The sequence below is a fragment of the Nicotiana tabacum genome, chromosome 2 (genome assembly GCF_000715075.1).
Source record: "Nicotiana tabacum cultivar K326 chromosome 2, ASM71507v2, whole genome shotgun sequence".
In the NCBI taxonomy this organism is placed as follows: Eukaryota; Viridiplantae; Streptophyta; class Magnoliopsida; order Solanales; family Solanaceae; genus Nicotiana; species Nicotiana tabacum.
Genome location: NC_134081.1, coordinates 127946696 through 127961310, shown reverse-complemented (window position 1 = coordinate 127961310; position 14615 = coordinate 127946696). Strand labels below are relative to the sequence as shown.

General features: G+C 34.9%; 2 protein-coding genes across 3 annotated transcripts; one reads left to right on the top strand and one right to left on the bottom strand.

Annotated features, from left to right (window-relative positions):
• Positions 1 to 1459: 1459 nt before the first annotated feature.
• LOC107800906 (enhanced ethylene response protein 5) lies at positions 1460 to 6394 on the top strand. The gene is made up of 9 exons (XM_016624173.2): positions 1460 to 1793; positions 2338 to 2474; positions 2569 to 2662; positions 2739 to 3103; positions 3326 to 3413; positions 5416 to 5492; positions 5566 to 5640; positions 5722 to 5827; positions 5937 to 6394. The coding sequence occupies exons 1-9, from the start codon at positions 1626 to 1628 to the stop codon at positions 6066 to 6068; spliced, it is 1242 nt and encodes a 413-aa protein (XP_016479659.1). The 5' UTR covers positions 1460 to 1625; the 3' UTR covers positions 6069 to 6394.
• A 688-nt stretch (positions 6395 to 7082) lies between these two features.
• LOC107800908 (protein HEAT STRESS TOLERANT DWD 1) lies at positions 7083 to 11064 on the bottom strand. 2 transcript variants are annotated; one of them, XM_016624175.2, is made up of 12 exons: positions 10893 to 11064; positions 10644 to 10807; positions 10465 to 10543; positions 9754 to 9927; positions 9562 to 9660; positions 9079 to 9247; positions 8859 to 8965; positions 8597 to 8736; positions 8439 to 8511; positions 7712 to 7827; positions 7460 to 7577; positions 7083 to 7371 (listed from the first exon to the last, which is right to left on the bottom strand). In XM_016624175.2, exons 1-12 carry the CDS (start codon positions 10938 to 10940, stop codon positions 7240 to 7242), a joined length of 1419 nt encoding a protein of 472 aa, XP_016479661.1. In that variant the 5' UTR covers positions 10941 to 11064; the 3' UTR covers positions 7083 to 7239. The 2 variants fall into 2 exon arrangements, with proteins under 2 accessions (XP_016479661.1, XP_016479662.1); XM_016624176.2 differs by having other exon boundaries at positions 10644 to 10804; positions 10893 to 11062.
• Between the last annotated feature and the right edge of the window lie 3551 nt (positions 11065 to 14615).

Genomic DNA, 14615 nt, shown 5'->3' with positions numbered 1-14615 from the left:
TACTCTTTTTTATTGTTACTTTAATATTAAGTATATATTTAAGTTTTACTTTCTCTTTTTTATTCTTTATTATGTATGTATATATGTATATCTTTGAATTTTAATTCTTAATTTTTATTTTTATTAACTAAATATATTTTAAATTGTAATTTAAAGAACATCCAAGGTATAAATATGTAATTTTTTAGGAATTTATTATAAATTTAACTTTATTTTTATATTACTGCGCCACATTTTATTTGATTGATATTAACAAGAGCTTTTACTCCAATATTTTAATTCTGCACATTTCTTTCATTATTCAATTTTAATAAATTATATATGATTGATTATCATTTTTTATCTTTTTAAATTTTTTAAAAGTGATTTTTACTATAGGTAAAATTTATAACATAGATAAAGAAAAATATCGTGATATTAAAAAAGTAAAAAAGAAATATCGATCAGGGCTAATAAAATTGAGGATAAATAGGTATTTTAAAAATACAATTGAGTTTCAAGGAGCAGAATTTCTATTATTTAATATTGGAGGAGGAGATTAATTTTTAAGATGAAGTTGGATGATCAAATTGTTTTCACCCCAAAAATATTTAATAACTTAGAGATCTTGACACCAAAAATCTATATAACTTTTACCAGCATATACATTTTAAATCAAACAAATAAGACTCCTAACAAATATTAAACCTATAGTAACGCTATAAGCATACCATCATATCCGAACTAGTTGGTATCCCATGTATGATTTTTTGGGCTTTTACTATATTTTTATTTCGATCAAAAATTATATAAATTCTGAAAAATTATGTAAAATTTGAGAAAATATTGTCCCATTTGATTTTAGATCTATCTGATTACCGTCAAGTATTGAACCATAGGTGTCTCCACACTTATGGTTCAATACATCTTGAGGTCGAGGTCGAACATGGACAAATCATTTCAAGCAACTTTCTTCCAATTATCCTTTATGTGTGGTACTTTCACATTTTATTAGATGCGATAAATTTTTATCTTATCTAACTTTGTGTGTCTACACATACATATTAACATCCACATCCTTTTGTTACTCATCTTGGTGTTATAAACGTTCTATAGATACCTTAATCGCTTTTGATAATTATTTTCTTTTAAATTTAGAGATCTATTTTCTTATGCTCGTGAATACAAATAGATACTGGTACAAAAAAAACGTGTAATAAAATAAATATAATGAAAACAAGATAATAGGGAAACTTTGTACACGGTCCAAGTTATAGGCGTTGAACATCATAAGTTACAATAGGGAATTCTAGTATGCCTAATTAATGCCTAATATCATTATTATGAGGGTTATACGCGTTGCATATGTAGGAGTTACTCGATAATAATGGAGTATTATTTACAATATTTAGACGTTTTAACTCTGTAGGTAATTTCTAAATATTTAAAATCCTGTCGAAAAAATTAAAAGATTAATAGTGCGACAATACAAACGGCGTCGTTCCAGCTGTCGTGCTCCTTCAGAGAAATTCACAGACCCCTTTTGGTGTCTGCTCACGCGGCCATTTCCGAGCAAAACCAAAAAGCTTCAACGATAGCTGAAGAAATTGGAATCAGATAGTTGAAGAAGAAGGAGAAGGACAAAAATGGCGTATATAAGTATGGGAGAAGCTCATAGAAGAATCACAGACTTCTTAAACCGCTTCTCCGACGCCGTTTCGTCCCAAGACGCCAAGTCTCTCTCCCTTATCTTCTCCATCTCTTCTACCCCATCTTTCCTTGCTGCCGTCTCCGATGCCCTCATCACTTTCCAGGTCACTTTCCTCTTTCTCGCTCTTATTTCTCTTCCTCCACCCTTTAAATTTTGGACCTTCATTGAACTATCTGTCTTTCGAGATTTCTTAAAAAAATTCACTTTTGCGCATTCAATACCCAGGCAAAGCTCAAAAGTCCGTTTTTATTGTGGGGTTATTGTGGAGACATTGAATTCACGTATGTACTTAAAGTCTTCTACTTGTATGAACTAAATAGCCTGATAGTTTTCCTTTATAACTTAGGGCTTTGAATCGGATTGATGATTCCCTTTTCTGGGTAAATGAAATTCTCTGGATGAAGTTGCAGTGTGCATCTTATTACTTTTCAACTGATATTTCCTAGTACGCTAAATCTAAATTTCACATTGTGTGTCTTATGCCTCTTTTTTTTATGTGAGGCGATGGCCACTAATAACATAGTTGAATATTTTTTGAGATGCAATCTGGTATGTGAATGAATGCTTCTTGTAGATAGCAAGACCCCCGTTATAAAATTTGATCTTTAATTTTGTGGTTATTTTGGTGTATCGCGTGTCTAAAACAGGATGCTAGCAGAGTAATCAGACAAGCTGATAGATACTCTCAGTATGCAGATATTCTCCTCCCTCTATTTCGTGCTTTACAAAGTTATCGTCTCAGAAACTTGGTTGAAGCTTACCAGGCTTTTGAAAAAGCTGCCAAGTGAGTTAAGCTTCACCTCTCTCCTTTTTCTTTCTTCTCCCTCTACCCCTTGTCCCCCTCCCTCGGGGCAAACATTGATTTGTGGAGATTGCAGTGCATTTACTCAGGAGTTCCGCAACTGGGAATCAGCTTGGGCATTGGAAGCACTTTACGTCATCGCCTATGAAACTAGAATTCTAGCTGAAAGGGTAAGAGCTCTCTTGTTATATTTAGATAATGAGAAGGTTTGTTGAAGTTAACTGATGTATGTTTTTGAATGTATAGGCAGATAGAGAGTTGGCTTCTAATGGGAAAACACCTGAAAAGCTGAAAGGTGCTGGCTCATTTCTCATGAAAGTATTCGGAGTCCTTGCTGGAAAAGGATCGAAACGTGTTGGAGCTTTATATGTGACTTGCCAGCTGTTCAAAATTTACTTCAAGCTTGGAACAGTTCACTTGTGTAAAAGTGTTACGAGAAGCATTGAAACTGCCCGCATTTTCGATTTTGAGGAATTTCCTCTTAGGGATAAGGTTACTTACATGTATTATACTGGGCGGTTGGAAGTCTACAATGAAAATTTTTCTGCTGCTGATCATAAGTTATCATACGCTCTAAGCCATTGCAATCCTCGGAAAGTAAGAAATATAAGGTCTGTATTGGTTCCTGCTATATTTCAGGATTACAATGTTTCACTCATGAAAGGAAATAGTGGTTATAAAGAATATTAGAATGAATATCCTGCGACAAGTATCAATTTTCAGCAATAAATGCTGAATATAAATTCCAGGAGTCAGTTTCTATTTCAAGCACCAAACAAGGCACTACTACTGACAGCATTTGGTTCATCTCATTGATTATGCATTTCTTACAGGATGATTCTAAAATATCTGATACCTGTGAAGCTCTCAATTGGCATCTTACCTAAAACTTCACTTTTGGAGAAGTACAATTTGACTGAGGTATTGCATGTCTTCTAATTCATTCAGCTTGAAATATTAAGATTATTTTGGATTAGTCTAATAGCGTGGCTTTACTTCACAATAGCTGGTTGAAAAATATTAGGGAGGTATGGCTGCTGATCTCTTCTTTTTGGTTGAACTTCACTGAGATTCTTACACTGCTGAAATGGAACCTAGAAATATTGAAGCTTCATACTCCCCAAGGATTTCTTGGAAGGGTTTGCTGTCGAATAATCTTAAGTGCTGGGCATCTTAACTGTCTCTTCTTTTAACTTTCAGACTCTTAACATTGAAGCTAATTCATTCAAGGTGCTGAGCTTACTGATTAAAAAAATTCATTCAAGTTGCTGAGTGTAGCTTAACGGAGCTACATTCTTTTTTTCTAAAGGTTTATATTATCATCATTTCAGCATCCCCTCGTTTTTATTATCTTGCTTCCTTAGTTGCCCTATGCTCTTAACACCTCAAGGCTCAAGCCAACCTCATTCGTCATTTTATTCTTATTATAATATTCTTTAGTTCTTAAACTTGCAATGATGCAAAGAAAAAGAAGTACAATGTACCTTTTATTTTGGATAAGTAAGAAGTACCATTTACTTATATCAACGGAAAAACTGCTACTGCCTTTGAATAGCTTGGATTAGCCTATTAGTCAACTACTATGAGATTAGGCATTTTGCTAGCAGTTAAGACCTATCTAGTCAGGTCTAGGTACTCTGTACTAGCTTGCTATAGCGGCGTTACTATAAAATGAACTTCCCAGATATATGTATTAAGTGCTGCTCAAGATTAATTGAGAATATGTGTTGGTATTCAATCCTATAAGTTCCTTGACTTAAGCCCAGCAAGATTGTGATTTCATTTCCCATGGAAAACATGTTAATGGTGATTCTTCCTCGATTCAGTTTTTGTGTTGAACTTCTCTGTAATGATATTATGACATATTTGACAAAATTCTATAAATTGTAGCTTCAACTGTTCACAAATTTCAGAGTCGAAATTTTATAAATATCAGTTTTTTTACTTCAGTAACGTTTTCCCTTTAATAAAAAATGTACACTCAGATCGCATCAACAAAATTGATACTCTTAGTTGAATGGTTTCTAGGAAGAAAGTGTCTGTTGTGTGATGTACCAACTATTGGCCAATAGAAAATTGTTTTTAGCTTTTTGTCTATCCTTTGTTGGCATAATCGTCTATCGTCTTTAGTATTTATTCTCTTGCTCGTTTATTCCTTCGTTATTTGACATGGAAAAATGTACTCCATGCCATGATCCTTTATTTGGAGGTCTTTCCTGGAAAGTTAAAGAATTGTTGATATTCTACTATAATTAACTTACATCAACTCCGTTTGTGGTTCAGAAAGACCTCAACACTGCTCCATGAGTCATGAGAAGCACCAAAGTCCTCTTTCTTCTATTAAAACAAATTATTCTTTTGCCCTATTCAACTTATTTTTAAAAGAAGTCTGGTCCATATGTGAAGTTCATTGCACCCTTAACCTCCTTTCTTTTTTATGAATTTTTTGGAAACTGTGTTCTAAAGCTAGTACTTCAACAGATCCGTCCCATATGTGAAGTTCGTTGCACCCTCAACCTCCTTTCTTTTTTATGAATTTTTTGAAAACTGTGTTCTAAAACTTATCCAAAAAAAAAATCCCACTTCATCAGAAGAGGGTAAATTCTGAAAAGTTTGTCCAATGTAGAAGATCCACGAATTCAAAGTTACTTCTACTGAGAGGAGTTAGTGAACCAGTTTATTTAGTTGAGCTTGGTCGGTCTTTCGTTGTCTCTCGATGATGACAAAACAGTAGTTCTGCTCGATAAAATGATGGCTATCATGGGAAATACCATGTAGCTTTCTAGTGTTTAAATGCAAGGAGGCGCACTTCTTATGTATCAGAATGCGTGATTGTTTACGTTATGATGAGTAAATGTATAAAACAATAGCTTCATGCTTTGTGATCTGACTCTCATTTTTTTCTTTTATATTATTTTTACAGTACAACAACATTGTGCTTGCTCTTAGAAGGGGGGATCTACAACTTCTTCGACGTGCTCTGCAGGAGCATGAAGACCAGTATGTTTACTTTTCCTTATTAGATGTGAGGCATTATATTTGCATATCCTAATAGCACCCCTCCCATTACCAGATTCTTAAGGTCTGGAGTTTATCTTGTCCTGGAAAAGCTAGAGCTCCAAGTTTACCAGAGGTTACTAAAGAAGATGTAAGTGTCATACTTTTCTTTTTATTGTTTCTTTCTAATTTGTATATAGGTATTAAAATCACTGTATTAATGGTCATACAGCTATATCATCCAGAAGCAGAAAGATCAGAATAAAGCTCATCAAATCAAGTTAGACTTAATTGTTAGAGCTCTAAAATGGCTTGAAATTGATATGGATGTTGATGAGGTAAACTATTTGGCTCTTATAGACTGGTTGGTTAAGATTTCATCTTCCTTTTTCAATTGGTGCTTTTTCCTTTACTTACACAACTGGAGCTTTATGTGCTTTGTTGCAGGTGGAGTGCATCATGTCCATTTTGATATATAAGAACCTTGTCAAAGGTTACTTTGCCCACAAGAGCAAAGTTGTAGTTTTAAGCAAGCAGGATCCTTTCCCCAAATTAACAGGCAAATCAGTAAACTCATAACAACGAGGCTGTGCCACTGTATCTCCTCAACTATGTTAGTAATAGAATGGCAGATTCCCAATCAGGGTGCTCCCCTCAATTATGTTGAGGATGACTGCTGTCTCCAGTCGCATGATGCCTGTAACACAAGTATGATTATTGCGGGGACTGCTTCTATCTGATTGATGCTGAACCCGATGGGCATAATGGATGTAACACAATTTTGCAGTTTTATTTGTTTTGATAACAATGTTAAATGGTGGCTGTAGAATTGATTTAAGAAATCTGAGACATTGCTTATTATACTTAACGTGCCAGAGTGTATACTATGCTGCAAGACTCCAACTTCAGTGACCTTTTTTCATTTTATTTTCGAAGCCTGCTACTTGTACCTTATGCAGATGTCCAATTTTGTATGATCATTTCAGTATCCAATTTCTACGAAGATGATATATTGTTTTTAGAGGTCCCACATTCATTACAATAAAACATTGCCAGTCTCAATATGGTTATAGAGCCCTCTCACTTTATTGGATATATCCAAGGATAACTTTAAACACCACAGTTTTATCTAATCTAATCTAATTCCATCCAACACAATTTTTTACTCGCAAATAACATGCCATAAAACCTCTTCTTTTATACATGATTACATCATCCACAACTAGTGTAAACAAGTACAAGCCTAAAATGTCTAATCCCTATTGTAAACCATCTAATATGAAAATCTCATATGTATCTCCTATCCTTGTGACATCTTTTATATTTTCAAAGAACATCTTTTTTCTCAAATACCCACTAAAGACTTTTTTCGTTACTTCTTCATGTGCTTTCTATAAGTAAATGAACATAGTGGAGATTCTTAGCAAAATATAGCATCTGTTATAGATCTGGCACATCATCACTGCGACATCCCTATTTATATATTCTTTCACTATTTCTAGAACTCTTGTAACATGGTGAGGTTCAAAATTTCGAGAAGCTGGAGGACAGGACAAAACGCGAACTAGGAAACAAAAATGAAAGGCTCACATCTCAACCATGCAATGTGTTCATTTATATGTATTGCTATAGTTCAAGATCCATAAATAGATTCTGGGACAAAATTGTTGGAACTCAGTCACAGTATATATTACAAAAGCAAAAGAACAAATGCCATCACACAGAGTAGGCACTTCAGAAATATGAACTATCAAGCATCATTTGCAGGAAGCGCGTTTTCGATGTTTGATGGCATTAGTATGTTAAATCCATCTGCTGCAGTGGATATAACCATTCCTGGGATCTGAGAATGCCAGTGAAGTTCTTTCAAATCTTTCTGACCCTGTTAACAGTGCAAGAGATATGTCATAAGAATAAACATAAAGCAGATAAATTTTGCTCTCATCAGACAGATATATAGATATAACAACCTGATGAACGAAGAGAAGTTGTGGGGGCAAATCTGTTGGGGCATTGACTTCCTCCTTCATTTTAGCTTTGAATTCAGCCTCCTCTTCCTCATCTCTCTCTAAAGAAAGGTCCCAGATACTGATAAATAGAGAAAGGAATCAAAGATTACATCCATTGAGAAACATCCAAACTTATTAAGAAACAAAATGTGGGGAGAGAGAGAGAGAACTGTTCCACATTCTCATTAGAGTTGTGTCAGTAGGTTTTCTTACGTCAGCTGATTGTCTGATGATGAAACAGCCACAGTTGAGGGTTCATGGGGACTCCATTCGACAGAAGTGATGGGATGTTTGTGATATTCAAAGTGTGCCACGACGGCATCTCCTTCCTGTCAAAGCAAACAAGAGAATAAGCATTCATTCTTTAACTTGTATTAGCAAATTGACTTTGTTGACATAAGCCCCACCTTACGGGGGCGTGTAAAGGACTCTACTAGTGTCCCTTTAACATAGGAGATTTTGAACTAGTTTATCTATATTTGTATCTATTTGTATCCTTCAGTTAACTTATATTTTAGGAGTTTGTTAGGTTTATATCTCATCTTATCTTTATGTATCTTTACGCATATTCTTCTGTATTTTTCTGGCTGTAACTCTGCTCTATATAAAGAGCTCTTTGCTCATTAATATAGATAGCTTCTTTAACTCATTCTGCAGCTTAACACTTTAGTAAGACCCTGGTTCTTAGTACATGTTATGACCTATACTCTCCTTTCTCCTTCTTAAACCACAGTTTCTTCCACAATGAAGGCTCAGCCACTAGGTTGGACGTAGGACGTGACAAACTGCTACTAATGTCATCCCCACTTCGCAGCCCACCCCCACCCAAAGTAGTTAAATATTTAATCGGATAATCAGAATTTAGAGAGTATTAGATAATCACACATATAAATACCATTGGTGCCAACAGCCACAAATTTAAGGACTACTAGTAGAATACCTTGAGCAATCTAAGATCTCGAATAGAAAATGTCCCATCATCACTTCCAGATGCAAGCATACAGCTAGCCAACCTGGCGAAAAAGCAATCACATGACTATACAACCAATTAACCATAACTATAGATGTAGAAAGTAACACAACAGAAAAGTCAAATACCTGTTCCATGATATAACATTGACATCTGCCTTATGTGCCTTTATAGTTGTAGCAGGAGATTTACCCACACGGATGTCCCATATGCCAATACTTCCATCAACTGAACAAGAGGCGAATACAGAAGGTTCTGTAGGGCTCCACTGCATCAGAGGAAGTTGGAAAAAATGCTTTAGAATTTAGCAAACGTAATAAGATTGTCCAAATTGCAAAAGTTTCCCCTAACTGAAGGTGAGGTAAGTAGATGCAAGCCCTATATGAGCACCTGGAGATCTTCAACACTTGCACTGTGTCCAACAAAAGGATTAGCATCAATATTCCATGTTGTACCAGATGTTGGCTCCCATAAATGGATACAATTCTTGCAGTCCCCTGAGGAGACAAGTAACAACATCAAATATAAGATTAATTTATGACCATGGCATATCATCACAGACCATAATTAATAATTATGTGCAAAGATGATAGGATTATTTATGCCATACCTGACACGAGCCTTCCCGGAACAAGAGGACTCCAATCTATAGCATAGCCTTCATCTTTATGTCCGCCAAACTTAACTAAGGGTGATTGATTAGAGACTGCAGAAGCCCCGTGGCTAAGATCACTCTCTGATTCTGCCAAAGCATTTAAATGAGAGCTAAAATCCCAAACCTGCCAGTCCATTAACCTAATATAAGAGAGGAGAAATCATACTAGGGTCTGGATATATTCTTCCAGATCATTGACAGAGAACTATATAACCCAGCAGAACATGATCAAATATGGAAATATACCATTTTGAGGTTTAAGATTGTATCTCACATTTTCTCTAGTTCTCTATAAATGTATTCATGTGTTTGCACCATGGAGAGTGATGCCAAACAGTTAAAAACATCATAAATACTCTCAAAAGTTAAAACAACTTAAAGAATTAAATTATCGACTTGCAAATTCAATTATTGAATTTTTATTGGGAAGAGTCTGACCTGAACATGACCAGTATCACCCCAAGAAGCAACTATATGAGGGTTTTGCGTCATAGCACGGATGCGATTAACACATCCTTCATGAAACACCTTGCGTAGCTGCAGATTTTTAAGAAAAGAAGTTTTAGCAAGAAAATGTGACGTATACACTGTCATACTAACTATATAGATGACGTTAAGAAATAAAAGTACCTGTAGAACAGGTGTCCCTGATCCAGCTTCCTCTTCTTCTTCTTCATCACTGTCACTACTATCGCTGTCCATATCAGTCTCATCACCTGTCTTGTTTGGCACCAAGTCACGCCTTTTTCCAGATATATTAGATAGCTTAAAAATTCCAATCGAGTTCCAAGAACTTTTCTCTGCCTGTAAGAATGAGAAAAACATGTTTCAGCTTAAATCTACTCTAACTCAAATGGTGAGAGCAACATTTGGGTTTTCACTTTCATTTTTCCTACTAATTGAAAAAAGGAATTCTATACTATACACGGAGAAACAGTGACATTAGGAAACAATTATGTTTTCTTTATAAGGCTGACATTAGTAAGAAAAAATGTCGTATAATTCTTCTGTGTTCTCCCAAGGTTGGTTTGATATTTTGTTGTTACATGCACAAAGTTTTATTAAAAATATTGTCGTATAATTAACTATTGCTATGTTACAAAAAAATCCGAAAAATGAATGGGAGGGCAGTAAATAAAACAAAAGAAATTTCTGCAATGTACAAAAAGTTAGTAATTACTTTTGCTCATACAAAAAAAAAAGTTTCATCAATGTATTGAAATGATCCTCCTCCTCGTATTATAAGAAAAGCTAAATGCCAGAGCAGCTCTTGGCTAGAAATAAATCAGCATTCATGATATTTCTATCCAACAACAACTCAAGCAATAAAAAAGAGCTTACTTGTGTTCCTGCTACACAATATACAGTATGTGGAAACTCAGTTCGCACCAAGCCCAGCGAGTCACGCAACACATCAAAACTGCCTCATTCAAAACCACAATAAAATGCAAGAATATATCACATTCAAACAAGATATATTAACATAACTAATATCAACAATTCAATTATTTATTTATTACCTCAAGCATGGCCAGCCAATATGGAAGGCATGAAGAGAGTTGTAAGCAGAAGGGTCACACTGAAGCTCTTCACCTTCCTCCAATTTGTCTACCCCTGGTTGCCATACCTTTGCTGGCAGCGACGGTACTTCATTCGACGATCCTTCTCCTTTCTTTCCGCCCTGCTTTATTTATTTAAATTTAAGATTTTTCTTTCATCAAAATTGATTGCAAAACAAGAATACAAACTTTTTGAGATAAAAATCGCACCTTGTTCTTCCGTTTAGCTTTTTTAGGGTTCTTTAAGCTTCGAACCATCTTTAATTACGCTGAGAAACAGATGCAAAAACGAAGAGGAAGAAGGTAATGTGAACCAGACAGTGACACTCCACCCACTGCAAGGGTTTTAGAACTAGGGTTCTTGTATTTGTTTTTCCCTTTTCTTCGAGTCTGAGAATTGGGCTCACAAATGCGAATTTGGTCGGGTTTTGGGCTGTTTTGGCTACTTTCGCATGGGCCGACTTACTAATGTTGTGTAGATGAATATGAAAAGGAAGGAAAAGAAGGGATTAAAAACACAAAAATAATAAATAAATAAAAAACTGCATACGAAGGATTTTCAAGAAATGAATTTTTGATATCTCTAAGTGACTACGTCAACTTTTTGTTATCTGGCGATCATAACTACACAGTTTTAATAATAACGGGGGCCAAAGCATACAAAGATATTTTTGTCATAATTTGTTTGAAAATTTTCCCTTCAATAATCTAATTCGACCAATTGTCTCTCCACCCAAGGGTAGGGGTAAGGTCTGCATACACACTATCCTTCCCATACCTCACTAGTAAAATTATACTGGGTTGTTGTTGTTGTTATCGTCGATCCTATATCAGCTTAAGTTAATTTACTTTAAGAAATTAAAACGTAGATATTCAAAAATTCATGAATGTACAATAAATTGTACTATCATCTATTTTATGCTCTTCTAATTGTTAGCTCCAATGTTTTATTTATTGATTTTGATGATATTTGATACTTACATTTCATCAAAAACATATTTAACTGTGACGAAAACAATTCTCGGCATGCACAGCCATGCATTGTGGAAATCAGCTGAATTTTTAAAATGCTTGTAAACTTTTGGAAAAGAATTTAAATTTAAATTTGCATTGCTAAACACATCCAAACAACTACATTTTCTTTTTGCCATTTTTGCTCTTAGAAAATGAAACAGCTGTGGTGATTGTGGCCAAGATTGAGGAACGTTCAAAATCTCTTATTTATAGGGTGTGTTTGGTACGAAGGAAAATGTTTTTCGTGCAAAATATTTTCCTAGAAAATATTTTTATGAAAAATGAGTGGTTTTATCATTTATTTTCCCTTGTTTGGTTGGTAAGTGAAAAAAAATTTCGAAAAATATTTTCTAGTATTTGGTTAGAGAGTAGAAAATACTTTTTAGAAAAATAATTTTTTATGCTACTCTCCTCACCCCTCTTCCTCCAATTTTTCTACATCATGAAAAGAAAGATTTTTTTTATTAAAATTAAAAAAAAAAAGAGTACTCTATTTATAACATGAAAAGAAAGTACTATTAATAATATTTATATTTATGGTGGGGTGGGGTGGGGTAGAAGGGTGGGGTAGGTGGGTAGGTGAGTGTATGTAGTGGGTTGGTGTGGTGGTGATGGGGAATAGGGTAGGCAAAGTTGAAAAAGAGTTTTGAAAAATATTTTCTCTTTTCTTGATAGGGAAAATATTTTCCTCCAATTGGAGAAAAATGAGTTTATAAAGAAAATATTTTCCAAAATATTTAAACCAACCAACATGAAAAAATTAGAAAGTATTTTACGGAAAATATTTTCCTTCATACCAAACACACCCATAGTGAAGCTGGCCTGCTTCAAAGCTGCGTTAAGCAATTTGTTAGTACTCTGTATTCGAAAAATATATTCAAAAAATAAAAATAAAATGATATAAAATCAGAAATGTAGAAGAGTAGAATTATTCTGAGCCCACTGAATTCATAGTGTTTTCTTAAGAAACTTAATCCCCTCCTAGTACCCGAGGTTTAGGATTATTTTCTTCCACGATAGAACGGATTATCCCCACTGGTGTAACGGTACTTCAAACTTCAGTGACAACGAATGCAAAGAACACTAGTAAATCACACATACTGCTTTTTTCCGGTTAAAACAATGCAGAAAGAAAAAGGATAAATCAGAATTTTCGTAAGGAAAATCTGAGGGAGAGTTCATGTATTTATAGCCAAAAAACGTTGGGTTATACTGAAGAGTTACAACTCTCCATGTAAGGTTGCAACTCAAAATGGTTGTTTTATAAAAGGATCATTTATGCAAACCGCCAAATTCAAATTATAACGAAAAAATTACAACGGGGGAAAATTGAATTACCGTTATAGAAACGGTCTAATTTGGATTAATTAATATTGCGCTAATATTAACAAATAAATTTGGTCCAAAAAATTAATCAATCGATCGATCATTTGACCAAATCCAAATCCAAATCGGAATCTCAAGCCGAAGTCGAGCCGAGCGACTGACGACGACGGTGCTAGGCTTGCCTTCTTCTTAACTCTTTAAGAGCTAGAAGAAAAGCGATTGTATATATACCTATTAAAAGTCTTTTCCTCCTCCAATATGAGACAATGTCCCTTTGTCAATGAAGGAAAAATTAAAATTTTATTTTTCCATCCATTTTCCATTCACCCTCTTTTAAGCTCTAAGAAGCTTAAACCTAACAATCCGCCACATGAATGGGGAATAGCTATATCACGAAAATATGCATGAAAAACGGTGTGATTTATGAGCAAGGATTAATTGCATCTGAATAAGTAGGTTTCCTTTGAACTTTTCATAGTGAACTTATGTCAGATATACTTGATCAATTGGTAGATTTGATATCTTTGAATCGTCGAACTTTGGTGTATATCTAGGCAACCATAAGTCACACAACCAACCCTTAACCATCTTTGGTTCTCATTGTTTTGTTCGTTTCGGCCATGAACACCTCCTGGTTTCATAAGTGCATAGAGAACTTGCCTTGCAAAATTCTCCTTGAAGCGGCTAACACTTATCACTTACATAGGTGATTCCTAAACGTGTCATCCCATAGATACGCTTTTTGATATACCCCGTATCAATTTTAGAAACCATTAAAAAGACTTACTATTTTATCCTTGATACTGAACATTGTCTCATCACGAGAATGGACCAAAAATTTAGTTGACAATGTTGAACAACCATTAATGTCTTTGTTTAATCTCCTTGAACCTAGATATTGGGATCTCCAGTATTCTAGGTAGATTTACCGCCACAATGACTTGTCCTCGACCATAGTCCTATTCCCCTCGATGATCTTTCAACTATCTCTCTAGTTAGGCTTTTCGTAAGTGGATCCGATACATTGTCGCTTGACTTTATGTAGTCAATTGTGATGATCCCCCTAGAGAGTAGTTGCCGAACAGTTTTATATCTTCGTCGTATATGACGAGATTTGCCGTTATACATAACGCTCCCAGCCCTTTTAATCGCCGCTTGACTATTGCAATGTATGCATATTGGTGCCAACGGTTTGGTCCAAAATGGAATATCTTCCAAGAAATTTCGGAGCCATTCAGCTTCTTCACCGGCTTTATTTAAGGCAATAAATTCAGCCTTCATTGTAAAGCGGGCAATATATGTTTGTTTGGATGACTTCCAAGATACTGCTCCTCCACCAATAGTGAATACATATCTACTTGTGGACTTAGAATTAGTTGAATCGGTGATCCTATTTGCATCACAGTATCCCTCAATCACCGCAGGATAAGTACTGAAGTGCAAAGCAAAGTCTTGGGTATGTTTTAGATATCCCAAAATGCGTTTCATCCCCATCCAATGAGATTGACCTGGATTACTCGTGTGTCGACTCAATTTGCTTATAGCACAAGCCATATCTGGTCGAGTACAATTCATGATATATATTAAACATTC